The sequence below is a fragment of the Mobula birostris genome, chromosome 8 (genome assembly GCF_030028105.1).
Source record: "Mobula birostris isolate sMobBir1 chromosome 8, sMobBir1.hap1, whole genome shotgun sequence".
Taxonomy (NCBI): Eukaryota; Metazoa; Chordata; class Chondrichthyes; order Myliobatiformes; family Myliobatidae; genus Mobula; species Mobula birostris.
Genome location: NC_092377.1, coordinates 127,551,250 through 127,577,591, shown reverse-complemented (window position 1 = coordinate 127,577,591; position 26,342 = coordinate 127,551,250). Strand labels below are relative to the sequence as shown.

General features: G+C 53.9%; 2 protein-coding genes across 9 annotated transcripts in view; one reads left to right on the top strand and one right to left on the bottom strand.

Moving 5' to 3' along the window:
- Nucleotides 1–593: 593 nt before the first annotated feature.
- Nucleotides 594–26,342, top strand: part of LOC140201676 (uncharacterized) — a 101,982-nt gene continuing 76,233 nt past the window's right edge. The window contains exons 1-13 of one of the 7 annotated variants that reach the window (XM_072266172.1): nt 612–838; nt 4,178–4,243; nt 5,406–5,478; nt 6,532–6,588; nt 7,182–7,238; nt 10,905–10,961; nt 12,694–12,750; nt 13,362–13,418; nt 14,265–14,354; nt 16,232–16,261; nt 17,470–17,544; nt 19,585–19,636; nt 20,782–20,948. In XM_072266172.1, coding sequence (XP_072122273.1) covers nt 4,226–4,243; nt 5,406–5,478; nt 6,532–6,588; nt 7,182–7,238; nt 10,905–10,961; nt 12,694–12,750; nt 13,362–13,418; nt 14,265–14,354; nt 16,232–16,261; nt 17,470–17,544; nt 19,585–19,636; nt 20,782–20,878 — 720 coding nt within the window. In that variant the 5' untranslated portion in view covers nt 612–838; nt 4,178–4,225 and the 3' untranslated portion in view covers nt 20,879–20,948. Of the gene's footprint in view, nt 839–892; nt 1,004–4,177; nt 4,244–5,405; nt 5,479–6,531; nt 6,589–7,181; nt 7,239–10,904; nt 10,962–12,693; nt 12,751–13,361; nt 13,419–14,264; nt 14,355–16,231; nt 16,262–17,469; nt 17,545–19,584; nt 19,637–20,781; nt 20,949–26,342 lie in introns of those variants that run through there. The other 6 variants (XM_072266173.1, XM_072266169.1, XM_072266167.1 and 3 more) reach the window with 6 other exon arrangements.
- Nucleotides 24,016–26,342, bottom strand: part of LOC140201677 (uncharacterized) — a 314,354-nt gene continuing 312,027 nt past the window's right edge. The window contains exons 8-10 of one of the 2 annotated variants that reach the window (XM_072266193.1): nt 25,818–25,886; nt 24,789–24,831; nt 24,016–24,346 (exon numbers count right to left, since the gene is read on the bottom strand). In XM_072266193.1, the coding sequence (XP_072122294.1) occupies nt 24,310–24,346; nt 24,789–24,831; nt 25,818–25,886 (149 nt within the window). In that variant the 3' untranslated portion in view covers nt 24,016–24,309. The remainder of the gene's footprint in view (nt 24,347–24,788; nt 24,832–25,817; nt 25,887–26,342) is intronic. The other variant, XM_072266194.1, reaches the window with a different exon arrangement.

Here is a 26,342-nt window from a genome sequence, read left to right as displayed (position 1 = left end):
ACTGCATTCTGTGCTCCACCGGTCACAGACCTCCAGCCAGATCAGGTCCCATTGACCACTGCACTCTGTGCTCAACCTGAAAGCCAACCTGGAATCCGAACGGCCAGGACGAAGAAAGAGAGTCAAAGAAAAGTGCACACTCTGCAGCTTGAGGGACATCTGCAGAGGGAGACGCTGGTGAAGTTTCGGGTCAGGGTGCGATCCCCAGCGTCTTACTGGACGTGCCTGCCTTGTGTGTGGCTGCATACTTCCCCTTGAGCATGACTCACTCCATGGGGTGGGGGGGCTGCGGTCTCAGGAAGAAGAGGGCGAGTGGGAGGGAGTGAAAGGGAGTGAGGGAGAGATAGAGGAGGGAGGGAAAGAGAGCACAGAAGGGAAGGGAGAGATAGAAAGAAGGGAGAGAGTGAGGGGGAAATTGAAGGAGGGAGGGAGAGTGAGAGAGGAACGAGCAGGAGAGCAAGAGAAGAAACACAGAGAGAGTGAGAGATGAAGGAAGGCAAGAGAGCGGAAAAGAGAGACAAACAGAAGCTGAGAAAAGGGGAGGAGAGTGACAGAGACATTGCAAGCGAGCAAAGTGAGAATGAGCGAAAAATGAGTTAAAGTAAGAGAGAGAGAGCATGAGAGAAAAAAGTGTGACAGAGAGAGCAAGAGAGGGTTAACAAGTGTGTGAAGGAGATTGAGTGTGTGCGAGTGTGATTGAAGCCATTAACCCTCCCATCTCTTCCACTTCCTCTTCCTCCTCCTCACCCTTTCTTTCGCAAGTCTGTCCGCAACTCGATCAGAGCCGGGAAGGTCTCCTCCGCGGCTGAGCGTCCAGGACTCGGGAGGGGGGCTGCCGGTGAGTGTGCCTCCGTGGAAGGTCCGTGTGTCAGACCGCGCGCGGCTATTCGATCTGCGTGGGATGGCCTGGGGTTTAAACTGCTTGACTCCTAACAGCACTGGGCAAGTTTCCGTCTCCCTCCCCGAACCCGACCAAGCCTCAGGGTGTGCCGAAGTCTCCCAGGTACAGCCAGACGTCTCCCCGATGCTGGTAACTTGGTGGCCGGATCTGTTAAAACCTCTCCAGCCCATACATCACATTGTGAGGTGGGAGGAGGGAGGGAGGGGGAGACAGTTCAGTTTGCAGGTGCACATGTGTGTTTGTGGCAGTGTTCTACAGGAAGTGGTGCTCTCCGGAAGTTTCCAGAAGCATTATTTGTCTGTGACTCAACAGACATGGGCCGGGGGGAGAGGGAGAGAGGGTAAGAGAGAGAACGATGGGGGTGGGGAGCAGCGACAGGAAAGAGAAGATGAGGAGGTGGAGGGCAGGAGAGAAGAGAGGGTGGACTGTTGGGCAGAGAAGGTAGAGGGTTCAGTGAGAGTGAGAGAGTGTGCAGAGCTGAGAAGGTGAGAGGGGATGGGAGATGATAAGAGAGAGGGAGGGGTGAGTGATGGAAGGTGGAGAGAGGAGGGGATAGAGAGGAGAGAGAAGACGGGGGGTGTTGATAGAATGGAGGGATAGAGAGAGAGGGATAGAGGGGAAAGAAGTGGAGACGGATAGAGGGGGAGGAGGGGAGAAGGGGGCCAGCGATGGGGGAGAAGAAGTGGCAGGACAGGAGGAAGACAGGTAAAGCAGAGGCAACAGGGTTTCAAGCAGAAAGAGAAAGAAGGAGAGAGAAAGAAAGGAAGGGGAGAGACAGAAGGGTGAGAGGGATAGGAGGGAGAGAGGCTGAGGGTAAAAGGGCGATAGAGGAAGGAGAGAAGGGGAGACAGAGAGGTTAAAGGGGGGAGGGAGAGAGCAGAGAGGGAGAGGGGAAGGAGAGAGGTGGTAAAGAGGGGAAGGGAGAGAGAGGAGAAGGTAAAGATAGGAGGGAGAGTGAGGGTAAAGAGGGGGAGAGGGAGAGAATAAATGGGGAAGAAGAGAGATTAATGTGGAGGAAAGAGAGGGTAAAGGGGAGGGAAAGTGTATGTAAAGCGTGAGAGGGAGATGGGAAGGAGAGAAGACAAAGAGCGGAGGAAGCGAGAGGGTGAAGAGGGAGAGAGAGGGGGTAAAGAGGGGTAGGGAGGGAGAGGGTAATGAGAGGAGGAAGGGTGAGGGTAAAGAGTGGGAGAGAGAAGTGTAAAGAGGGAGAGGAAGACAGAGGGGAGGGAGAGAGAGTGGGTGGGAGAGAGATGGTAAAGTGGTGAGGGAGGGAGAGGGTAAAGAGGAGAAGAGAAGGAGGTTAGATGAAAGAGAAGGTGAAGTGGGAGGAAGTGGGAAGCAGAGAGACAGTAAAGAGGGGGAGGGAGAGAGTGTGTACAGAGGGAGAGGGAGGCAGAAACAGAGGGTAAAGAGGGGAATGATAAGGGTAAAAAGATGAAGGAGAGGGGAGGGGGAGAGAGGGCAAAGAGGGGGAAACAGAGGGTAAAGGGGAGGGAAAGTGTGTAAAGAGTGAGAGAGAGATAGTGGGGAGTGAAAGAGGGGAAGCAGAGAGAGGGTAAAGAGGGGGAGGGAGGGAGGGGAGAGGAAGGGGATGGAGTGAGAGGGGAGAGACAGGGAGAGAGAGGGTAAAGAGGGAGAGAGAGAGATTAAAGAGGGGTGAGAGGATAAAAGAGGAAGTGAGAGAGGGGAAAGAAGGGAGGGATTGAGTGGGTAAAGAGGGGGAGAGAGAGGTAAAGAGGGGAGGTAGAGATTTGGTAAAGAGGGGAGTGTGTGAGAGGATAGAGGTGAGAAAGAGAAGGGCAAGAGCAGGTAAAGATAGGGAGAGGGAGGGTAAAGAGCTGGTTGGAGGGAGAAGATAAAGAGGGGAGGGAGAGAGAAGGAGATTAAGGAGGGGGAGAGAGGGTAAAGGGGAAGGATTGGGAGGGATGGTAAAGGGGGGAGGGAGAGAGTGTAAAGAGCCAATGGGAGACAGGGGGAGGGAGGGAGAGGGTAAAGGGTGAAGTGGGAGTGTGAAGAGGAGATAGAAGGTAGAGGTTTGGTAAAGAGTGTAAAGAGCTGGAGGGAATGAAAGGGGAAGGAGAGAGAGAGGGTAAAGAGGGGGAGGGATAGGTTAAAGAGGGGAAGGGAGAGGCTAAAGAGGGGGAGCGTGAGAGGGTAAAAAGGGGAGGGGAGAGAGGGTAAAGAAGGGAAGAGAGGGGTAAAGATGGGTGGGAATGAGAGGGGAGGGAGAGAATGAGTAAAGAGGGAGAGGGAGGGGGAAGAAGAGTGGGTAATGAAAGGAGGTGGAGAGGGGAGAAAGAAGGGAAGGGAGAGAGAGGGTAAAGAGGGGGAGGGAGTGTAAGGAAAAAGAAGGGGATGGAGAGAGATGAAAAAGAGGAGGGAGGGAGATGGTAAAGAGTTGGGGAGAGAAGGTAAAGGTTGAGTGAGAAGGAGGGTAAAGAGGGGAGGGAGAGAGAGGATAAAGAGGAGGAGGGTAGAAAGTGGGAAAGAGAGAGGAAGGGGTAGCAAAAGAGAAGTGAGATAAAGGAAGGATAGGAAAAAGGAGGCAATTTCACAGACATTATCTTGGAAACGAAAGACTTAACACATGAGAAGTATTTGATGGCTCTGGGTTTGTACTCACTGGAGTTGTGAAGAATGAGGGGATCTCATTGAAAGCAACTGAATACTGAAAGGCTGAGATCATGTGGATGTGGAGACAATGTATCCTAGAGTGGGAGAGTCTAGCACCAGAGGGCACAGCCTCACAATGGAGGGACGTCCATTTGGAATTGAATAGAATAGAGATGAGGAGGAATTCATTGCCACAGACAGCCTGGGAAGCCGAGTCATTAATATTATTTAAAGCGGTGGTTGATTACTCAGGGTGTCAACGTTATGGAGAGAAAGTTTGGGGTTGTGGTTGAGCGGGTAATAAATCAGCCATGATGGAATGACAGAGCAGATACAATGGGCCGAATGGCCTATTTCTGCACCTCTGTCTTTGGTTCTTATTGTGGATGGCGGGGGGGGGGGTCGATGGGATGGGCAGAAGTGAGGACTCTGCCCCTCAGGAGAGGGGACTGGGGAACACTCGTTGAAGAGAGAAGACGTCTTTGGGTGTCCTGAGCCCTGAGCGGAAAGTGTCTCGAGCAGCGGGAATGCGATGGGGATTGAGATAGGGGGAGGAGGGAATTGCTTCCATGTTGGAGGACTTCTGAATCGGAGGTGTGGAGGGTGTGTGCTGTGGGAATCGACGAGCATTAACTTCTTACGAAATTCTGCAATATGTCCCAGGGCCAGGGATTGTAGGTTTAACGCCAAAGATTACGTGGAGAAGGAGAGATGTCTGGACGGATGAAGGTAAAAATGGGTTCCATCCTACAAGAGTTCACCTATGTTCTGGGGGGAGGGTCGGTGGGGGTGACGGTCCTGACCACTAGTGAGGGAGTTTGTGTATGTGTGTATGTCTGTGTGTATGTGTGTCTGTGTGTATGTGTGAGTCTGTGTGTGTGTGTGTCTATGTGTGTGTCTGTGTATGTGCATCTGTGTCTGTCTGTGTGTGTGTCTGTGTGTGTGAGTTTGTCTGTGTATGTGTGTGTGTGAGTCTGTGTGTGTCTGTGTCTGTGTGTGTCTCTGTGTATGTGTGTCTGTGTCTGTCTGTGTGTGTGAGTTTGTGTATGTGTGTGTGTGAGTCTATGTGTGTGTGTGTGTGTGTGTGTGTGTGTGTCTCTGTGTATGTGTCTGTGTGTGTGTGTGTGCGTCTGTGTGTGTGTGTGTGTGTGTGTGTGTGTGTCTGTGTATGTGTCGCTGTGTGTGTGTGTCTGTGTGTGTGTGTGTTTGTGTCTCTGTGTATGTGTCTGTGTGTGTGTGTGTGTGTGTCTGTGTATGTGTGTGTGTGTCTGTGTATCTGTCTGTGTGTGTGTGTCTGTGTATGTGTGTGTGTGTGTGTGTCTCTGTGTATGTGTGTGTGTGTGTGTGTGTGTGTCTGTGTCTGTGTCTGTGTATGTGTGTGTGTGTGTGTCTGTGTATATGTGTGTGTGTGTGTGTGGTGGCTCTGTGTCTCTGTGTGTGGGTCTGTGTGTGTGTGTGTCTGTGTGTCTCTGTGTGTGTCTGTGTGTCTCTGTGTGTGTGGGTCTGTGTGTGTGTGTGTCTGTGTGTGTGTGTGTGTGTGTGTCTGTGTATGTCTGTGTGTGTGTGTGTGTGTGTGTGTCTCTGTGTCTCTGTGTGTGGGTCTGTGTGTGTGTGTGTCTGTGTGTATGTCTGTGTGTGTGTCTCTGTGTGTGTGGGTCTGTGTGTGTGTGGGTCTGTGTGTGTGTGTGTGTGTGTGTGTGTGTGTGTGTGTCTCTGTGTATGTCGGTGTGTGTGTGTGTGTGTGTGTGTGTGTATGTCTGTGTGTGTGTGTGTGTGTGTGTATGTCTCTGTGTATGTCTGTGTGTGTGTGTGTGTGTGTGTGTGTGTGGATGCTGATACGGATTATACTCTGGATTGTATTTACTGAGAGTTACCCTGCTCTGTATTGTAGGTGTTGGCCAGAGGCAGACAGATGTTGCTGGCCCTACTTCTCAATGTCTGCCTCTTCCCTGCAGACTCACATGGTAAGGCCCACGTCCGCATTTCCCACCACTCATCACAACACACAGATGCCCATCTCAGCTCCGTGTCCGTGTCTGTGATTCCCCCACAGAGTGACGGGACGGGGTCTGTGTCAGTGATTCCCCCACATGGTGATGGGACGGGACAGGATCTGTGTCTGTGATTCCCCCAAATGGTGACAGGACGGGGTCTGTGTCTGTGATTCCCCCACAGAGTGACGGGACGGGGTCTGTGTCTGTGATTTCCCCCCACACAGTGACGGGTCAGGACGGGGTCTGTGTCTGTGATTCCCCCACACGGTGACGGGACGAGGTCTGTGTCTGTGATTCCCCCCACACGGTGACGGGACGGGACAGGGTCTGTGTCTGTGATTCCCCCACACGGTGATGGGACGGGGTCTGTGTCTGTAATCCCCCACAGGTGACAGGACAGGGTCTGTGTCTGTGATTCCCCACACGGTGACAGGACAGGGTCTGTGTCTGTGATTCCCCCACATGGTGATGGGACAGGGTCTGTGTCTGTCATTCCTCGCACACGGTGATGGGGTGGGGTCTGTGTCTGTGATCCTCCACATGGTGACAGAGTGGGGTCTGCATCTGTGATTCACCCCACACGGTGAGAGATGGGGTCTGTGCCTGTGATTCCCACACACGGTGACAGGATGAGGTCTGTGTCTGTGATTCCCCCACATGGTGATGGGACGGGGTCTGTGTCTGTGATTCTCCCACACCGTGACGAGACGGGGTCTGTGTCTGTGATTGCCACACAGTGAATCACGGTGTTGATGGAGGGGATCTCGGTGATGGGAACTCTCGATGAGATACAGAATCTTCAGCTTCCTCATGAGATTACAGAGATTTACACTGGAGTCCAGAGGGCGACGCAGAGATGGGGAGAGGTGTAGAGGCGGGAAGGGGTTAAAGAGACTGGAAAGGGTGTCGGGATGTAGAGGGGGATGTGGAGACTGAAGGGGCAGGGATTTGGTCACAGGGATAACACACGATGTCGTGAATGAATGCACTGAAGACATCACCTGTAACTTTCCACACACACAGGATGGCCAGACAATGGGACGTCAGTCACACCCACCATTGGAACTGAACCTACAACAGGTACGTTTCGTTTCCTGTAGGTTCGTTTCCTGTGTGAAAATGTGTCTCAGGGTCATCAGAGAGATGTCACCTCACAGTGACTGGGTTACTGAGACAGGGGGTGGTGTACAGGTCAGAGGGGATCACAGAGATGGGTAGGGGAATTGGTCCACAGAGATGAGAGGTGTAGGAATGGAGAGACTCACAGAGATGGAGAGGGGTGGAGGGGCCAGAGGAGATCACAGAGACAGGGAGAGTGTAGAGGTGGGAGGAGGTTACAGAGACTGGGGGGGTGTAGTGGCCAGTGTAGTCACAGAGACAGGGAGGTGTTCAGGGTCGAGAGGGGATCACAGAGATGTAGGTGGTCATAGGGACTGGAGAATGAAACAGAAATGGGAAGTGTGTAGGGGTCAGAGGTGGTCACAGAGGTGAGAAAGGATGTAGGTCAGAGATGAGGAGGGGTGTAGGGACTGGAGGGATTAAAGAGACTGGAAAGGGTGTAGGGAGATGGGGGGGATGTGGGGGCTAAAGGGACAGGGATTTGGTTACAGGGATAACAGATGATGTCGGGAATGGATGCACTGAAGACATCACCTGTAACTTTCCACACACAGGATGGCCAGACAATGGGACATCGGTCACCTTCACCAATGGAACTGAACCTTTAACAGGTAAGTTTCCTTTCCTGTGTGAAAATGTGATCATACGACGTACGTTTGATCGCTCTGGGTCTGTACTCGCTGGAATTGAGAAGGATGAGAGGGTCCTCATTGAAACCTTTCGAACGTTGAAAGACCTAGATAGAGTAGATATGGAAAGGATGTTTCCCATGGTGGGAGAGTCTAGGACAAAGGGGGCTCAGGATAAAGGAGCGCCCTCTCAAAACAGAGATGCGGAGAAATTTGTTTAGCCAAAGGGTGGTGAATTTGTAGAATTTGATGCCACGTGCAACTGTGGAGGCCAGGTCAATGGGTATATTTAAGGCAGAGTTTGATAGGTTCTTGATTGGATGTGGCATCAAAGGTTATGGGGAGAAGGCCAGGAACTGGGGTTGAGGAGGAGATAGAATAAATTGATAAGCCATGATTGAGTGACGGAGCAGACTTGATGGGCCAAATGGCCTAATTCTGCTCCTTTGTCTTATGGTCTAATGGTCTTACGGTATCTAAGAGTCATCAGAGAGACGTCACCTCACAATGACTGTTTACTGAACATAGAACATAGAATAGTACAGTACAGTACAGGCCCTTCGGCCCACAATGTTGTGCCGACCCTCAAACCCTACCTCCCATATAAGCCCCCACCTTAAATTCCTCCATATTCCTGTCTAGTAGTCTCTTAAACTTCACTAGTGTATCTGCCTCCACCACTGACTCAGGCAGTGCATTCCACACACCAACCACTCTCTGAGTAAAAAACCTTCCCCTAATATCCCCCTTGAACTTCCCACCCCTTACCTTAAAGCCATATCCTCTTGTATTGAGCAGTAGTGCCCTGGGGCAGAGGCACTGGCTGTCCACTCTATCTATCCCTCTTATTATCTTGTACACCTCTATCATGTCTCCTCTCATCCTCCTTGTCTCCAAAGAGTAAAGCCCTAGCTCCCTTAATCTCTGATCATAATGCATACTCTCTAAACCAGGCAGCATCCTGGTAAATCTCCTCTGTACCCTTTCCAATACTTCCACAACCTTCCTATAGTGAGGTGACCAGAACTGGACACAGTACTCCAAGTGTGGCCTAACCAGAGTTTTATGGAGCTGCATCATTACATCGCGACTCTTAAACTCTATCCCTCGACTTATGAAAGCTAACACCCCATAAGCTTTCTTAACCACCCTATCCACCTGTGAGGCAACTTTCAGGGATCTGTGGACATGTACCCCGAGATCCCTCTGCTTCTCCACACTACCAAGTATCCTGCCATTTACTTTGTACTCTGCCTTGGAGTTTGTCCTTCCAAAGTGTACCACCTCACACTTCTCCAGGTTGAACTCCATCTGCCACTTCTCAGCCCACTTCTGCATCCTATCAATGTTTCTCTGCAATCTTTGACAATCCTCTACACTATCTACAACACCACCAACCTTTGTGTCGTCTGCAAACTTGCCAACCCACCCTTCTACCCCCACATCCAGGTTGTTAATAAAAATCACGAAAAGTAGAGGTCCCAGAACAGATCCTTGTGGGACACCACTAGTCACAATCCTCCAATCTGAATGTACTCTCTCCACCACCACCCTTTGCCTTCTGCTGGCAAGCCAGTTCTGGATCCACCTGGCCAAACTTCCCTGGATCCCATGCCTTCTAACTTTCTGAATAAGCCTACCGTGTGGAATCTTGTCAACTGCCTTACTAAAATCCATATAGATCACATCCACTGCACTACCCTCATCTATATGCCTGGTCACCTCCTCAAAGAACTCTATCAGGCTTGTTAGACACGATCTGTCCTTCACAAAGCCATGCTGACTGTCCCTGATCAGACCATGATTCTCTAAATGCCCATAGACCCTATCTCTAAGAATCTTTTCCAACAGCTTTGCCACCACAGACGTAAGGCTCACTGGTCTATAATTACCCGGACTATCCCTACTACCTTTTTTGAACAAGGGGACAACAGTCGCCTCCCTCCAATCTTCCGGTACCATTCCTGTGGACAACAAGGACATAAAGATCCTAGCCAGAGGCTCAGCAATCTCTTCTCTCGCCTCGTGGAGCAGGCTGGGGAATATTCCGTCAGGCCCCGGGGACTTATTTGTCCTAATGTATTTTAACAACTCCAACACCTCTTCTCCCTTAATATCAACATGCTCCAGAACATCAGCCTCACTCATATTGTCCTCACCATCATCAAGTTCCTTCTCATTGGTGAATACCAAAGAGAAGTATTCATTGAGGACCTCGCTCACTTCCACAGCCTCCAGGCACATCTTCCCACCTTTATCTCTAATCGGTCCTACCTTCATTCCTGTCATCCTTTTTTTCTTCACATAATTGAAGAATGCCTTGGGGTTTTCCTTTACCCTACTCGCCAAGGCCTTCTCATGCCCCCTTCTTGCTCTTCTCAGCCCCTTCTTAAGCTCCTTTCTTGCTTCCCTATATTCCTCAATAGACCCATCTGATCCTTGCTTCCTAAACCTCATGTATGCTGCCTTCTTCCACCTGACTAGATTTTCCACCTCACTTGTCAGCCATGGTTCCTTCACCCTACCATTCTTTATCTTCCTCACCGGGACAAATTTATCCCTAACATCCCGCAAAAGATCTCTCAACATCGACCACATGTCCATAGTACATTTCCCTGCAAAAACAACATCCCAATTCACACCCACAAGTTCTAGCCTTATAGACTCATAATTTGCCCTTACCTAGTTAAAAATTTTCCTGTCCTCTCTGATTCTATCCTTTTCCTTGATAATGCTAAAGGCCAGGGAGCGGTGGTCACTGTCCCCCAGATGCTCACCCACTGAGAGATCTGTGACCTGACCCTGTTCATTACCTAGTACTAGATCTAGTATGGCATTCCCCCTGGTCGGCCTGTCCACATACTGTGACAGGAATCCGTCCTGGACACACTGAACAAACTCTGCTCCATCTAAACCCTTGGAACTAATCAGGTGCCAATCAATATTAGGGAAATTAAAGTCACCCATGATAACAACCCTGTTATTTTTGCACCTTTCCAAAATCTGCCTCCCAATCTTCTTCTCTGTATCTCTGCTGCTACCAGGGGGCCTATAGAATACCCCCAATAGAGCAACTGCTCCCTTCCTGTTCCTGAATTCCACCCATATCGACTCAAAAGAGGATCCTGCTACATTACTTACCCTGAGATGGGGTGAGGTCAGAGACGGTCACAGAAATGGGTAGGGGAATTTGGGCTGGAGTGGTTCACAGAGATGAAGGCTGTAGGAATGGAGGGGTCACAGAGACAGGGAGGGGTGAAGGGGCTATAGAGAGGTGTAGGGGCCTGAGGGGATCACAGAGACAGGGAAGGGTGTAGTGGCTGGAGGTGTCTACAGAGACTGGAGGGTGTAACAGAGATGGAGGGGTGTGTAGGGCCTGGAGGCGGTTACAGAGGTAGGGAGGTTTTCAGAGTCCAGAGGGGATCACAGAGATGGCGAGGGTTGTAGGGACTGGAGGGTGTAACAGAGACGGGGGAAGTGTGTAGGAGATGAGGGGTGTAGGGGCCAGAGGTGGTCATGGAGACAGGGAGGGGTGTAGGGGCTGGGGGGGTGGGGTCATAGAGTCAGGAAGAGGTGTAGGGGATAACACACGATGTTAGGACTCTGTATACTGAAGCTATCCTTTCACTTGTAACTTTCCACACACAGGGATGCCTGAAAATGGGACGTTGGTCACTCCCACCAATGAAACTGACGGTTCAACAGGTATGTTTCCTTTCTGTTGTCAAAATGTATCTCAGAGCTATCAGATGGATCTGTGTGTGTGATGCCACTCCCCCCCAAAAAAAACCACCTAGGGACGGGATGTAGTCAGACTCAGAAATACAGCACTGCAAGAGGCTCTTCAGCCCACAAAGTTGTGCTGAACCAATGAAGCTAGTAATTAAACAGCCAACTAAATCAACCCCTACAGCCTGCACAATGTTGATATCCCTCCACTCTCTGCATGTCCATGTTTCTATCTAACACCTCTGTCATACCTGCTTCCACCACCACCACCCTGGGCAGCACAATCCAAGCCCCCACCACTCTTTGTGTGAAACCTGTCCCACTCATCTCCTTTGAACTTTTACCTCTCTCACCATAAATGCGTGGCCTCTAGGAGTAGGCATTTTGACCCTAGTAGAATGATACCAGCTGTCTGCTCTATCTCTGCCTCTCACAGTCTGATAAACCTCTATCAGGTCTACCCTCAACCTCCCAAAGTGCAACACCTCACACTCGCTTGGAATAAACTCCATCATGACGTGAACCTTGATTTCTCTAAGTTCTGCCAATTTCTCCCCCACCCTTTCTTCATTCCCCATTCTGGTTAACATCTCGTCGCTCTCCGAACTACTGATCACCTCCCTTTGGTTCCCCTCCTCTTTCCCTTTCTTCCATGGTGCACTGACCTCTCCTTCTTCAGCTTCTTACCTCGTCCATCTATCATCTCCCAGCTTCTTAGTTCCTTTCACCCCCACCCCCCACCCACCATCCCCTTACCTGGTCTCATCTCACTTGTCCCCTGCCCCCTTGTTCTCCTTCCCTACCTCCCACCTTCTCATTCTGGCTTTCCACCCCCTTCCTTTCTAGTGCCGACGAAGGTCTCAGCCCAAAATGTCCACTCTTCATTTCCCTCCATAGACGCTACCTGACCTGCTGGGTTCCTCCAGCATTCAGCGTTTGCTGCCCAAGATTTCCAGCATCTGCAGAATCATCATCACCAATTTATCTGTCCACATCTTCAACTTATCTGTATCCCTTCGTATTCCTTGGCAACCTTATCCCCCCAATACCACCAATCTTTATTTCATCAGCAAACTTACTAACTCACCCATGCAAAGTTTCCATCCGGGTCACGTCCACACATCTCAAACAGATCCTTGTGGAACACAGTACTCCAGTTAGAATAGGCCCCCGTTGACCTCTACCTTCTCTCCTTCATGGGGAAGCGGAGCCTTTATATGTTGGAGTACTGTGAGAGGATGTGCTGGTTTTGGAGAGGGTCCAGAGGAAGTTTATGAGAATGATCCAGGAATGGAAGCGTTAATGTATGAGGAGCATTTGATGTCCCTGGACCTGTACTCGTTAGAGGTCAGAAGAATGAGGGGGGATCACTATGAAACCTATTGATTATTGGAAGCCCTAGACAGAATGAACGTGGAGAGGGTGTTTCCATTGATGGGTGAATGTAACACCAGAATGCACAGCCTCAGAATACAAGGATGTCCCTTTCGAACAGAGATAAGTCGGAAATTCTTTAGCCAGAGGGGAGTGAGTCTGTGAAATTCATGGCCACAGACAGCTGTGAATCCAAGTCATTAGGTATATTTAAAGCGGAATAAATCCCATCGACCAAGTTAAAGTGACGGGCAGAGAGGATCATAGGGATAACACACGGAGTTGAACTGGGTGCTTTGAAGACATCCTTTCTCTTGTAACTTTCCACACACAGCATGGCCAGACAATGGGACGTCGGTCACACCCGCCAATGGAACTGAACCTACTTCAGGTATGTTTTGTTTCCTGTGTGAAATTGCGGCTCAGGTTCATCAGAGATGCGTCAACTCACAGGCTACTGAGACGGGGTGGGGTGTGTACAGGTCGGAGGGGGTCGCGGAGATGGGGTGGGGAATTGAAGCTGGAGGGGGTCACAGAGATGGGGTGGGGTGTAGGGGCCAGAGAGAGTCACAGAGTTGGGGAGGGGTGAAGGTGCCTGAGGGGGGATCACAGAGATGGAGAGGGGTGAAGGTGCTAGAGGGGGGTCACAGAGACGGGGGGAGTGTAGGGACCAGAGGGGGTCATTCAAGTGGGAAGGGGCGAAGGGAGGGAGTCACAGAGATGTGGAGGGGTGTAGGGGCCAGAGAGGGTCATTTAGATGGGAAGAGGTGAGGGTGCTGGAGGGAGTCACATAGATGGGGAGGAATGTAGGGGCCAGATGGAGGTCATGGAGACAGGGAGGGGCGTAGAGGCCAGAGGGTGTCATTCAGATGGGAAGGGCTGTGGGGCCAGAGCAGATTACAGGGTAGGGGAGGGATGTAATGACCTGGGGGTTTTTGAGGATAACACACAATGTCGGGCATGAATGCACGGAAGACATCACCTGTAACTTTCCACACACAGGATGGCCAGACAATGGGACATCAGTCACACCCACCAATGGAGCTGAACCTACAACAGGTACGATTCCTTCTCCTCACAGTAACTGGGTTACTGAGACGGGGTGGGGTGTACAGGTCAGAGGGAGGTCGCAGAGATGGGGTGGGGAATTGGGGTTGGTGGTGGTCACAGGCTGTAGGCACCGGAGGAGGTCACAGGGTTGGGGAGGGGTGTAGGAGCCAGAGGTCACAGCAATGGAGATGGAGGGAATGACACAGGTAAAGGTGTAGGGGCTCGAGGGGCTGCAGGGTCTGGAGGGGGTCACAGGGTTGGGGTGGGCTGTGGGTGTCGGAAGAGCTCATAGGAATGGGCCAAGTGTAGGACCTAGAGATAGGGAAGGGAATAGGGGCCAGAGGTGGGGTTCACAGAAATGGTGAGGGGTGCCAAGGCTTTACAGAGGGGTCACAGAGATGGAGACGGTGTAGAGGCTGGAGGGAGGGGTCACAGGGACGGAGAGGGGTGGAGGGAGGTATAGAGGGAGGGGGTCACAGAAATGGAGAGGGGTGGAGGGAGATATAGAGGGAGGGGGTCACAGAAGTGGAGAGGGGTGGAGAGGGGTGTAGAGGGAGGGGGGTCACAGAAGTGGAGAGGGGTGTAGAGGGAGGGGGTCGCAGAAACGGAGAGGGGTGGAGAGGGGTGTAGAGGGGTGTAGAGGGAGGGGGGTCACAGAAGTGGAGAGGGGTGGAGAGGGGTGTAGAGGGAGGGGGGTCGCAGAAATGGAGAGGGGTGGAGAGGTGTGAAGAGGCTGGAGGGGTGTCACAGAGGTGGAGAGGGGAGTCAGTGCCAGGGTGGGGACAGGGATGGGAATGGGACCTCTGGGTGTGTGCTGGAGATTAATATGCTTCCTCCTCTTCCTTTTTCATCCAGACCCACAGGTGACGGAACCTTCCAGAACCACCAGAAGTGCCTCAGACCCTGAGGTGGAAAACCTGCCTCAGTTTCCTAATTTCAAGGATGGTGAGCATTGTTTTGACCCTTTCTCTGTTTCTCGCTCCTCCTTCCTACGTTACTTGCCTCCCCAATCCTTCCTTCTTCCAATGTGTCTTACCCTTAAACACCTCCTCTCACCTCCCCATGAAATACATGGGATCTTCCTTTGTATTCCCCTCCCACTCACCTTCTTGCTTTGAATCAATCACCCGCTGAACCCATCTTGCCTGCCCCACCCTGACTGACCATGGTTTGAATTGGTCCCCCTCCCACCAGCCCGGAAGCCTGGAACTGGAATTGGTTTATTATTGTGCCTGGTGCCGAGATACAGTGAAAAGCTTGTTCATACCGATCAGATTATCACACGGTAGGACAAGGTAAAAGAATAACGGAATGCAGAATAGAGTGTAACAGCTACAGAGAGAGTGCAGTGCGGGCAGACAACAAGGTACAAGGCCATAGCAGTAAACAGAGACCCTGCAGATGCTGGAAGTTTTGAACAACACACGCTAAGTGCTGGGGCAGCTCAGCAGGACAGGCAGCATCCATGGAGGGGAATGAACAGTTGATGTTTCGGGCCAAGACCCCTCAGAGCTGTCTTTATTCCTTTCCATAGATACCCCTCGACTTGTAGTTCCTCCAGCATTTTGTGTGTGCTCACAATATCATAATGAGGCCAACGATCTACTTTATTGTACTAGGCAGTCCGATAATAGCAGGGAAGCTGTCTTGAATACATTCTGTCTGCCTCTACCTATTGCAACCTCCGTCCCCTCAGTCGAGACTTTCCCACTGCACGAATCATCTCCACATCTCCTTTGTCCTCTTCACTGAAGGTCTGAAGTAAGGCCTTGTCCTTCTAAACCTCATGGACAGACACCAAGTTATTACACAGGAACAACCTCAATGCACTGAGAAATGAACTGGTGTGCAAGACAGGTTTTCCTGACCACTACTCTGAACACCTACAGACTCACTTTCAAAGACTCTTTACAACTCCTGTTCTCAGTTTTATTTTTGATTTCTCTTTTGTACACTGGTCATTCGTCAGTCTTGCCTGGTGATGTACAGTCGCAAATTCTACTGTATTTCTTTTTCTCCTAAATGCCTGCAAGAGAATGACAGTAACACAGTAACATCTGTGAACTTTGAACTTTTAACTTTGATCTTTTCTTTGTAGGCAGTACACCTGACAATAATAAATCGAATTATCGAATTGCCAGTGAATTGCACTATCGAATTTAAAACTAGATTGACTTTCTCGCATGTTGCCAGACAGTGTGGAATCCTGTACATTTTTCGTGTGTGTGTGTGTGTGTGTGTGCGCGCGCGCGCGCGCGTGTGTGTGTGTGCGTCTGACAGTGTGTGAGTGTGTGTGTGAGAGTATGTGTGTGTATGTGTGATTGAGTGTCTGAGTAAGTGTGAATGTGTGTGCCTCTGTGTGTGTGAGTGTGTGTATGTGACTGTGGGTGTATGTATGTGAGTGTGTGAGGGTCTGTGTGTGAGTGGGTGAGTGTGTCTGTGTGAGTGAGTGAGTGAGTGTATCTGTGTGAGTGAGTGTGTCTGTGAGTGTGTGTGTGAGCGAGTGTGTGACTGAGTGTCTGTGTGAGTGTGTCTGTGAGTGTGTGTGTGTGTGTGTGTGTGTGTGTGTGTGTGTGTGTGTGTGTGTGTGTGTGTGTGAGCGCTGAGGGGCTGGTTTCCATGCTGGGTCAGTCTGTGACTGTGTGTTCCCTGGTGTGGAAAGGAGAATGATCGCGGGGTTAAACAAATGGTTGAGAGGATGTAGGGGTGGGGGATGTGAGGGAGGAGGTGGTTATGGAGTTTGATAGATTATCCTCTGGATGTTGCGGTAACGGATAGTGTTAATCCACCCTGGGCTAATTCAACCTCCCTTCACCTTCCAGCCGATCTCGCAGCGGAGCGGTTCTATTATGGTACGTAGGCCTGCTGGCTAGAGTCCGGCCCCTCCCCGCAGAGATTCTGCAGACGCGACCCACAGTGCCAGAACGGACTGCCGGGGAGGGGGAAGTGTTGTAATGGGCGGCAGGGGGTGGGTGGAGGAGTGTTGTAATGGGGTGCAGGGGGGTGTGTGGGGGAATGCTGTAATGGGCGGCAGGGGGTGGGTGGGGGAGTGTTGTAATGGGCAGGAGGGGGTGGGTTTGCGAAAGGAGGAAACGACAAGCTGCTGGAGGAAGCATTGTGGGAGGGGTGAGGAGGGAACGCTATGGGAGGGGGTGAGGGGAGAATGTTGTGGGAGGGAGTGAGGGGAGAGCGCTGTGGGAGGGGGTGACGAGGGAATGTTGTGGGAAGGGTGAGGAGGGAACGCTATGGGAGGGGGTGGGGGAGAATGCTGTGGGAGGGAGTGAGGAGGGAACGCTATGGGAGGGGGTGGGGGAGAATGCTGTGGGAGGGAGTGAGGAGGGAATGTTGTGGGAGGGGGTGAGGGGAGAGCACTGTGGGTGGGGGTGAGGAGGGAATGTTGTGGGAGGGGGTGAGGAGGGAAGGCTATGAGAGGGGGTGAGGGGAGAGCACTGTGGGTGGGGGTGAGGAAGGAATGTTGTGGGAGGGGGTGAGGAGGGAACGCTATGGGAGGGGGCGAGGGGAGAGTGCTGTGGGTGAGGTTGAGAAGGGAGCACTGTGCGAGGGGGATGAGGAGGGAAAGCTGTGGGAGTAGGTGAGGAGGCAACGCAGTGAGAGGGGGCGAGGAGGGAGCACTGTAGCAGGGGTGATGAGGGAGGGGGATTTATTATAGTTTTTTTTAAATCAATGGTCTATAACAACTAAACCAGATCACATCAGCACCATTCAGATCGTGGATGCATTCGAACCCCAGCCATTCGAAACACCTCCAAGACTCTGATAAGCCGGGGGTAGTTGTAGGTAGAGGAGAGACATGGTTGTTGTAGGACTGTGGGATCCTGCTGTCCATTCGATCCTTTGAGAGGCAGGTGGCCGCTTCTGACAAGGGGACCGGGAGTTTGTCGGACAGACTGCGGGTGGGAGGTGGTGATCCCATCATTCTGAGATAGGTTGCTGGAATGGATGGAGAGCGGCGCCTGAGTGCGGGAGGTTGGGGAATTGTCCCTCGGTGGAGATTATTGGACTCACTGGTATCGTTTGCTCTACCTTCCTCTCCCGCCAGATTACTACTCACTCAGGGTATGGGGTCTCGTAATGGCAGCCGTCTTCTTTCTCATGGGGATCTTTATCCTGTTTGGTGAGTTGCAGCAGCCAGGTCTTCGCTCCGCACCCTATGCCGGTCCACCCTTCCCCGCCTCTGTGACCCTCCCCCCGGCCCCTACACACCTCCCCCGTCTCTGTGACCCCACCTCCGACCCCCACACCCCTCCCCGCCTCTGTGACCCCTCCGACCCCTACACCCCTCCACGTCTCTGTGACCCCACCTCCGACCCCCACACCCCACCCCGCCTCTGTGACCCCTCCCCGCTTCTGTGAACCCCCCCCGTCTCTGTGACCCTACCTCCGGCCCCTACACACCTCCCCCGTCTCTGTGACCCCACCTCCGACCCCCACACCCCTCCCCGCCTCTGTGACTCCCCTGGCCCCTACACACCTCCCCCGTCTCTGTGACCCCACTTCCGACCCCCACACCCCTCCCCGTCTCTGTGACCCCTCCGGCCCCTACACCCTCCCCGTCTCTGTGACCCCCCTCCGCCCCCTACATCTCTCCCCGCCTCTGTAACCCACTCCGGCCCCTACACACCACCCCTCCGCCTCTGTGCCCCCCCCCCCGCCCCTACACCCCTCCACGTCTCTGTGACTCCCCTCCGACCCCTACACTCCTCCCCATCTCTGTGACCCCCTCCGACCCCTACACCACTCCCGTCTCTGTGACCCCACCTCTGGCCCCTACACCTCTCCCCGTCTCTGTGACGCCACCTCTAGCCCCTACACCCCTCCCGTCTCTGTGACCCACTCTGATCCCTACACCCCTCTCCGTGTCTGTAACCCACTCTGGCCCCTACACCCCTCTCCGTCTCTGACCCTTACATCCCTCCCCGTCTCTGTGATTCGCTCTGGCCCCTACACCCCTCCCCGTCTCTGTGACCCACTCTGGCCCCTACACCACTTCCTGCCTCTGTGACCCACTCTGGCCCCTACACCCCTCCCCGCCTCTGTGATCCCCTCCTCCTCCGCCCCCTACACCCCTCCCCGTCCCTGTGACCCCCCTTTGCCCCCTACACCTCTCCCCGCCTCTGTGACCCCCCGCTGCCCCCTACACCCCTCCCCGCCTCTGTGACCCACTCCAGCCCCTGCACCCTCCCCGCCTCTGTGACCCCCCCACTCCAGCCCCTACTCCCCTCCCTGACCCCCCCACTCCAGCCCCTACACCTCTCCCCGTCTCTGTAACCTCCCCCCTCCAGTCCCTATACCCCTCCCCATCTCTGTGAGCCTCTCCAGCTCTTACACCCTTCCCTGTCTCTGTAACCCCCTCAGATCCCTAATCCGCTCTGCATCTCTGTGACCCCTCCCGGCCCTTAAACTCCTCCGTCTCTGTAATCCCTTCTGGCCCCTACACCTTTCCCTATCACTATGACCCCCTCCGGACCCTACACCCCTCCCTGCCACTGTGATCCCCTCCAGCCAAGACACCTCACTCTGTCTCTGTGACACCCTTTGGCCCCTAGACTTTGTGACCCCTCTCTGACCCCTACATCTTCCCCATTCCTGCCCCTTGATCCGCCCTTGTTCCCATTCTCTGCCCCTGTCGACCAGAGTATCCACCCAATATCTCGGGAACTGTCCGCTTGATTTCTCACCTCTCTGTCACATCATCCTCCCTCCCCTCAAAACCTCCCTCCTCCCAAACCTCCCTATCTCTCTTCCATAGTCCTATCCATTCCAACCTCTTTCCCCACAAACCTCCCTCCCCTCCATCTACCTCTCACTCTGTCTCCATCCTGTCAATCCTCCGGTCTCTCTTTCCCATTGACACGAGCTCTGAATGCCGCACAGATCTACCCTCTGCTGCCCTTACCCACTGGTCCTCTCCCTCTCCCTCACTCCGTCTGTCTCTTACTTCTGAATCTATCTGTCCGTCTTCTCTCTCACTATCCCGCCCACACACCCCTTCTCCTCATTTTTACCTCTCCCTCTCCTCTTCCACCTCCCTGTGTTATCCCTCACTCCCTCTCCAGCCCCTCCCTCTCCCTCCTCATGTCTCTGTTTTCACCTCCCTGCCTCCCTCCCTCCCTCCCAGCCCACCCACTGACCAGGTTCTCACCCTGTCTTCCAGTGGGAGGCGTGTCGTTCCCAAGGTGCCGGAGATGCCGGGTCAGGAAAGGAGGGTAAGTTCCCCATCCGGCCAGACAGGAATTTTAACCCTTTGCTGTCTGGCACTAAGGCCAAGTCAGGTTTATTGTCGCATCTGGAAAGAAAAACTGATTTGCAGTAACATCGCATCGGAGACACACCTTTCACAAGAAGTCAGGGTCAAATAAAAGTACGGTACAGAAACAGGCCCTTCGGCCCATCTAGCCCGTACTGAACCATTACCGACCTGTACCGGGACCATTCCCCTCCATACCCCTACTGTCCATGTCTCTTAGACGCTAAACTCGAGCTCGCATGCATCACTTGTGCTGGCAGCTCATTCTTCACCCTCTGAGTGAAGACGTTTCCCCTTCTGAAGAAAACAAATATAAATTATACACTTAGACATTATTCAAACATAAATTATACACTTCTTTTGCAAGAATAAAAAGATCAGCGGATTTAGAGACTCGTGTGTGCGTGGAACGCCCTGCAGGGGCGGTGGTAGAGGAAGACACGTTAAAAACATTTAATAAACTCTTAGATAGGAGCCTGGATGACAAAAAAATATAGATGGATTTATAGGAGCGAAGGGTTAGATTAATCTTGAAGTAGTTTAAAAGATCGCCACAACAGCGAGCACCGAAGGGTCTGTGCTGAGCTGTAGTGGTCTAAGAAAACACGGCACGATTGGAAACAAATGAAAGTCCATTGTAGTGCAAAGTGGTCTCGTGTTGTTATACTGAGACAGTGATTAGGGGTGCGCCGGTAGGTTCAGGAACCGAATGGTTGAAGGGAAGTAGCTGTTCCTGAACCTGGTGATGTGGGACTTCAGGCCCGTATCTGGTCTTCAGGTCTGTATCTCCTGCCCGATGCGAGCTGTGAGAAGATGGCATGGCCCGGGTGGTGGGAATTTGATGCCTTCTCGAGGCAGAACCTCCTGTAAATACTGCCGATGGTGGGGAGAGATGTGTCCGTGATGTATTGGGCTGAGCCCACCAGTCTCTGCAGCTTACGTCCTTGTGCATTCGAATTGCCGGACCAGACCGTGGTGTAACCAGTCAGGACACTTTCAACAGGACATCAGTACAAGTTGAGTGGTCGGTGTCAGCTTCTGAGAAATACAACGGCCCTCACTCAGAGAACACGCACTGACAAACGCTCTCTCCCGCTCCTCCAGGACGTACAATGTTGTCCAGCCGAGCCAGAACCCAGTTCAGGAAACAAGGAAAGATTCCGAGATGACGCTGCTGGATTCGGGAATCACCGCCGTGTAGGATCGGGTCCTGGAGACTTCGATCCAGACACCGTGCGCATTTCACCGAATAAAATCACCTGTGTCCTGGACTACTTGTGTGTTACCTGCTCAGCGGGAAAGATGGCGAGGAGGGAGCGCCGCGCAGCTGGAAGGCGATGTAGAGAAGCGCCAATCTGTGGGAGGGGCGGCGAGGAGGGAGCTCAACTCTGCGGTAGGGGCAGTGAGGCAGGAGCACTGTTGGAGGAGCGATGAGTTGGGTGTGCCTGGCTTCGGGAGGGTCGAACTGCCGGAGGGGCGATGGAGATTGGGAAGGAAATGAGGTGGTAGCGCCAACCTGCAAGAATGGTGGGCAAGGAGTGAGTGCCGCGCTGCGGGACGGCGGTAAAGAGGGAGCGCCACACTGCGGGAGGGGCAATGCAGCGGAAGCGCCGCGCTTCGGGAGGAAGGGCTGCGATACGATCGGAGCGCTGCGCTGCGGGAGAGGAATACGCTGAGGGAGGGTCGGCGAGGAAGGAGGGTGGCGTGCTGGATGAAGCGCCAATCTCGCCGCACCTACCGCAGCGCAGCGTTTCTTTCACGTCGACCCTGAGGGAGGGGCAATGCGGAGGAACCGCTGGGCTGCGGGAGGGAGGTGTGATGCGGAGGGAGCACCGCAACGAGGAGGGAGCGTCGCGCTGCGGGTGGGACGGTAAGGAGCGGTCGGGGCGATGCGGAGGAAGCGGCGCGTTGCAGGAGGTAAGGGCGATGAGGAGAGAGCGTCAGGGGGCAATATGGAGGGAGCGCTGCGCTGGCAAGGGAGACAGCAATGCGCTGTGCGAGGCGTGGTGCGGATGAAGTGTCGCGCAGCAGGAGGGATAACGAGGAGGGAGCGCTGCGTGAGGAGCGATGAGAAGGGAGTGGGCGTGGGGCAGCGAGGAGGGAGCGCCCGACTGCGGTGGTGGCGGCGGCGAGGAAGGAGGCCCATGCTGCGTGCTGAGGAAGTGGAGGGGCGATGCGAAAGGAGGACCGCGCTGTAGGAAGGGTGTGAGGACGGAGCGCCTCGATGTAGGTGGGACGGCGAGGAAGGCTAATAGGCGCTGAGGCTTGAGCGCTGTTGGAGGAGCGGCGAGGGAGGGTTGATGAGGAAGGGCGAGCAAGGAGCGCCGCGCCTCGGTAGGGGTCACACGAAGGAAGGTGCGCACTGCTGGAAGGGTGATGCGGAGGAGCGCCGTGCTGCGGTAGGGGCTGTGAGGAGGGAGCGCTGTGGCAGGAGTGACAAGTAACGGCTGCGGAAAGGGGAGCGAGGGGAGGGAATGGCGCGCTGCGGGAGGGAAGGCAAGAAAGGAGCGCTGAGCTGCGGGAGGGGTGGCGAGGATATAGCACCACATTGAGGAGAGAACGTCGCGCTGCGCTAAAGGCGGCAAAGGGAAGCACCTCGACGTGGATGGCGATGCAGGGAGCGCCATGCCGCGGGAGGGGTGGCGAGGAGGGACCGCCATGCGGGAGGGCGGGAGCGCTGTTGGAGGAGTGGCTGCGGAAGGGGCAATGCAGAGGAAGCGCCACGCTGCGGAAGAGGGAGCGCCATGTTGCAGGATGTGGTGCAGTGGAAGCCCGCGCTGCGGGGGGGTGGACGTGAAGGAAACACCTCGCTGCGGGGAGCGATACACGCTGAGAGGAAGGAGCGTTGCGTGGCGGTTGAAGCGCCAATGTGCGGACCAATCTCGCCGCACCTACCGCAGCGCAGCGCTCCTTCCACGACACCCCTTCCACAGCGCAGCGTTTCCTTCACATCGACCCTGAGGGAAGGGCAATGTGGAAGGACCGCCGCGCGTTGCAGGAGGAAGCGATGAGGAGGGAGCGTCGCGCAGCACGAGGGGTGGCAAGGAGACAACAATGCGCTGTGGGAGGCGTGGTGCGGATGAAGTGTCGCGCAGCAGGAGGGCTAACAAGGAGCGCTGCGTGAGGAGCCGAGAGAGGAGGGAGCGCCCGACTGTGGTGGTGGCGGCGAGGAAGAAGTGCTGCGCTGCGGTAGGTGCGGCGAGATTGGTCCGCACATTGGCGCTTCAACATCCACGCAACGCTCCTTCCTCCTAGCGTGTATCGCTCCCCGCAGCGAGGGTATTACTCTCCCGCAGCGCTGCGTGTGCTGAGGAAGTGGACGGGCGATGCGAAAAGAGGACCGCGCTGTAGGAAGGGCGTGAGGAAGGAGCGCCTCGATGCAGTTCGGACGGCGAGGAAGGCTGATAGGCGCTGAGGCTTGAGCGCTGTTGGAGGAGCGTCGAGCAGGGTGTGCCTGGTCGATGAGGAAGCTGCTGGATGGGCGAGCAAGGAGAGCCGCGCTTCGGTAGGGGTAACACGAAGGAAGGTGCGCACTGCTGGAGGGGTGATGCGGAGGAGCGCCGTGCTGCGGTAGGGGCTGTGAGGAGGGACGAGCAGGGAACACCCGGCTGCGGAAAGGGGAGCGAGGAGGGAACGGCGCGCTGCGGGAGGGAAGGCAAGAAAGGAGCGCCATGCTGCAGGAGAGTCTATGCTGAGGAAGTGACGATACGGAAGGTGCACCGCGTTGCGGTAAGGGCGGCGAGGAGGGAGCTCCTCCCTGCAGTAGGGCCAGTGATGCGGGAGCGCTGTTGAGGAAGGCGTGGAGGGAGCGTCGCGCTGCAGCAAGAGTGACAAGGAGGGAGCGGGTGCGGCGATGAAGAAGAAGCGCCGCACTCTAGGAGGAGAAACAAGAAAAGAGCGCCGTGCTGTGGGAGGAGCGGTGAGAAGGTGCTGTGCGAGGAGCAGTAGTGAGGGAGCGCCTGGCTGCGGGAGGGCAATCAAGGATGGAGCACCGCACTGGCGTAGAAGTGATGTGGAGGGAGCGCCGCGTTGCGGGTGGGACGGTGTATGGAGCGCTGTGCTGCGTGAAGGAGATATGCGTAAAATGAGACGAGAGAATGAAAAAAGGGCAGACAGAGCGGAAAGAGAGTAATGGAGTAAGAGGGGGGGGGAGAGAGAGAGAGAGGATGAAGAGAGTAAAGGAGAGTGGAAAGGGAAGACTTGGAGGGACCGAGACGGAGACAAAGGGAGAGAGAGATGAAAGAGAAATGCAGAGAAGTGGCGACGGAGAGAGAGATAAGAGAGGGATAAAGACGGAGTGGGAAGGAGGAGATAAGAACACATACAAAAATACTCTCTTGAAATCAGCAACTGATCAGTTTATTGTTGACGAAGCCCAGGGCAGGGTTAAAGGTCGCAGGTCAAGACTAGATGCCCAGGGGTGTATTGGACCCGCCCCTCCCCCCATACGCGCCAGTACAATCACAATTGGGTAGGAAATCCCGGATTTTTTTTTTACAAAGTTATCCGTCGGAACTCTGATGTATGAGCTGTGGATACACGGAATGTTCTGCACAAACTCCAGACGGAACAATGCAGCCGAGTTCCAGGAAATCTTTGCGCGGACCCTTCCTATCACGAGGATTCTGAGGCCTACGGTGGGTTTGAAGCAGTGAGCTCGTAGTTCCTGCTGGAGAGGAAGAAATGGGCGCCCTTGAACGTGTTATTGCAGCGCGGCGCTCCCTCCTCACCGCCCTTCCCACAACGCAATGCTCCCTCCTCATTCCCCTTCCCACACAGTTCCCTCGTCACCACCCCAGTGACAGGGCTCCCTCCGCGTCATCCCTCTCACAACGCGCCCTCCTCACCCCCTCCCACAGCACCCCCTCTTCATCCCCTTCCCACCGCATTTCCTCCTCACTGCCCTTCCCACAACGCAGTGCTCCCTCCTCACCACCCCGTGGCAGGGCTCCCTCCGCGCCACCCCTTCCCACAGCCTTCCCTCCTCGCTTCCCCTCCCACAGCGCTCCCTTCTCACCACCCCTCCCAAAGTGCTTCCTCCGGACCCCCTCCCCCTGGATCCCCCTCCCACAGTTCTCCTTAGCAGCCCCGCAGAGAGACATTCACATTACCAGGGTGTTTGACAGGTTGAGCCTCTCTGCCTCAGACTGACGGCTGTGGAGAGAAGAGATGCAAGAATTGGCAGATTCCCTCCGAGTTTTCCAAAGCAACGCTCTCAGAGCAATTCTATTCTGACTCTCTGCGGCAGAAGGGAGGTCTCCTGCCCAAACCATCTGCTCTGGGTTTTAAAATGGCCAAACATTTGAATTCCGATTCCCAATCCCATTCCGACGTGTTGATGCATGGCCTCCTCTTGGGCCAAGATGAGGCCACCCTCAGGGAGAAGAGTAACACCTTATATTTCGTCTGGGTACCTTCCAACGTGATGGTATGAATATTCATTTCTCCTTACGGTAACCAAATTCCCTTCTCTGACCTCATTCCACCCTCCGATTACTCCATCCCGGATCCCTCCTCCCCTTTTCCTATGGCCCACTCTTCTCTCCTATCAGATTCCTTTCTCTCCAGCCCTGGACCTTTCCCACCCACTCGGTTTCACCCATCACCTTCCAGCTCGCCTCTGTCCCCTCCCCTCACCATTTTATTCAGGCATCTTCCCCCTCCCTTCTCAGTCCTGAACAAGGGTCTCGGCCCGAAGCATCGACTGTTCATCTCCATAGATGCTGCCTGACCTGCTGAGTTCCTCCAGCTTTTTGTGTCAGTTGCTTTGGATTCCCAGTGTCTGCAGAAGTTCTCATTTCTGGGGTTTAGTCACTGCTCTGATACTGTTCTGTGTATATCTGTCCTGGTATCACTTCTCAAACTGCTGGAGGAACATAACAGGTCTGACCCAGAGATATGGAGATTGGAACTGTGCACGGTGCTCCCGGTGTGGGTCTGACCCAGGGATACGGAGACTGGAACTGTGCACCGTGCTCCCGGTGTGGGTCTGACCCAGGGATACGGAGACTGGAACTGTGCACGGTGCTCCGAGTGTGGGTTTGACCTAGGGACATGGAGATTGGAACTCTGCGAATCTGCTGTTTCTACTTGTCACGCTCTCGGAACATTGAACAAATTACGCGGAGTATCGCACCCACCTGCAATTAAAATGACCAATATCAACAGGATAATCCCCCCGATGGTGAGATACCGTCTCCAATTCGTATCTGAAATTCAGTGAACACTTCCGCGTCAGACGTGATCTCAGCACCCCAGGTACAGATCGCCACAGAACTCTGCAGCAAAATGGCACATCGCTCCCACCATCAATACCAAGCCGTGATGGGAGCTTTCTATGGTACATTGACATAATTTGGCCAGGGTCAAATTATATCAATAACTTGATACTACTCCAACCCCCCCACCCTACTCTAACTCCAACCCCCCCACCCCCCGACATGCAGACGACACGTAAACTGAAACGTATTGAAGTCCTCAGTACAATAAGATGGACTGGTGACCCCATAATCTACCTTGGTGTGGCCCTTCCACCTTGCTGTCTGACCACACTGCACTGTAACACCTACTGTGCATTCTGCTTTCATTCATGTGCTTACTGTATCTGTGGAGTGAGTGGAACGGAATTGGTAGCGCGATGCCGAAACAACCTCTCTCTCAACATC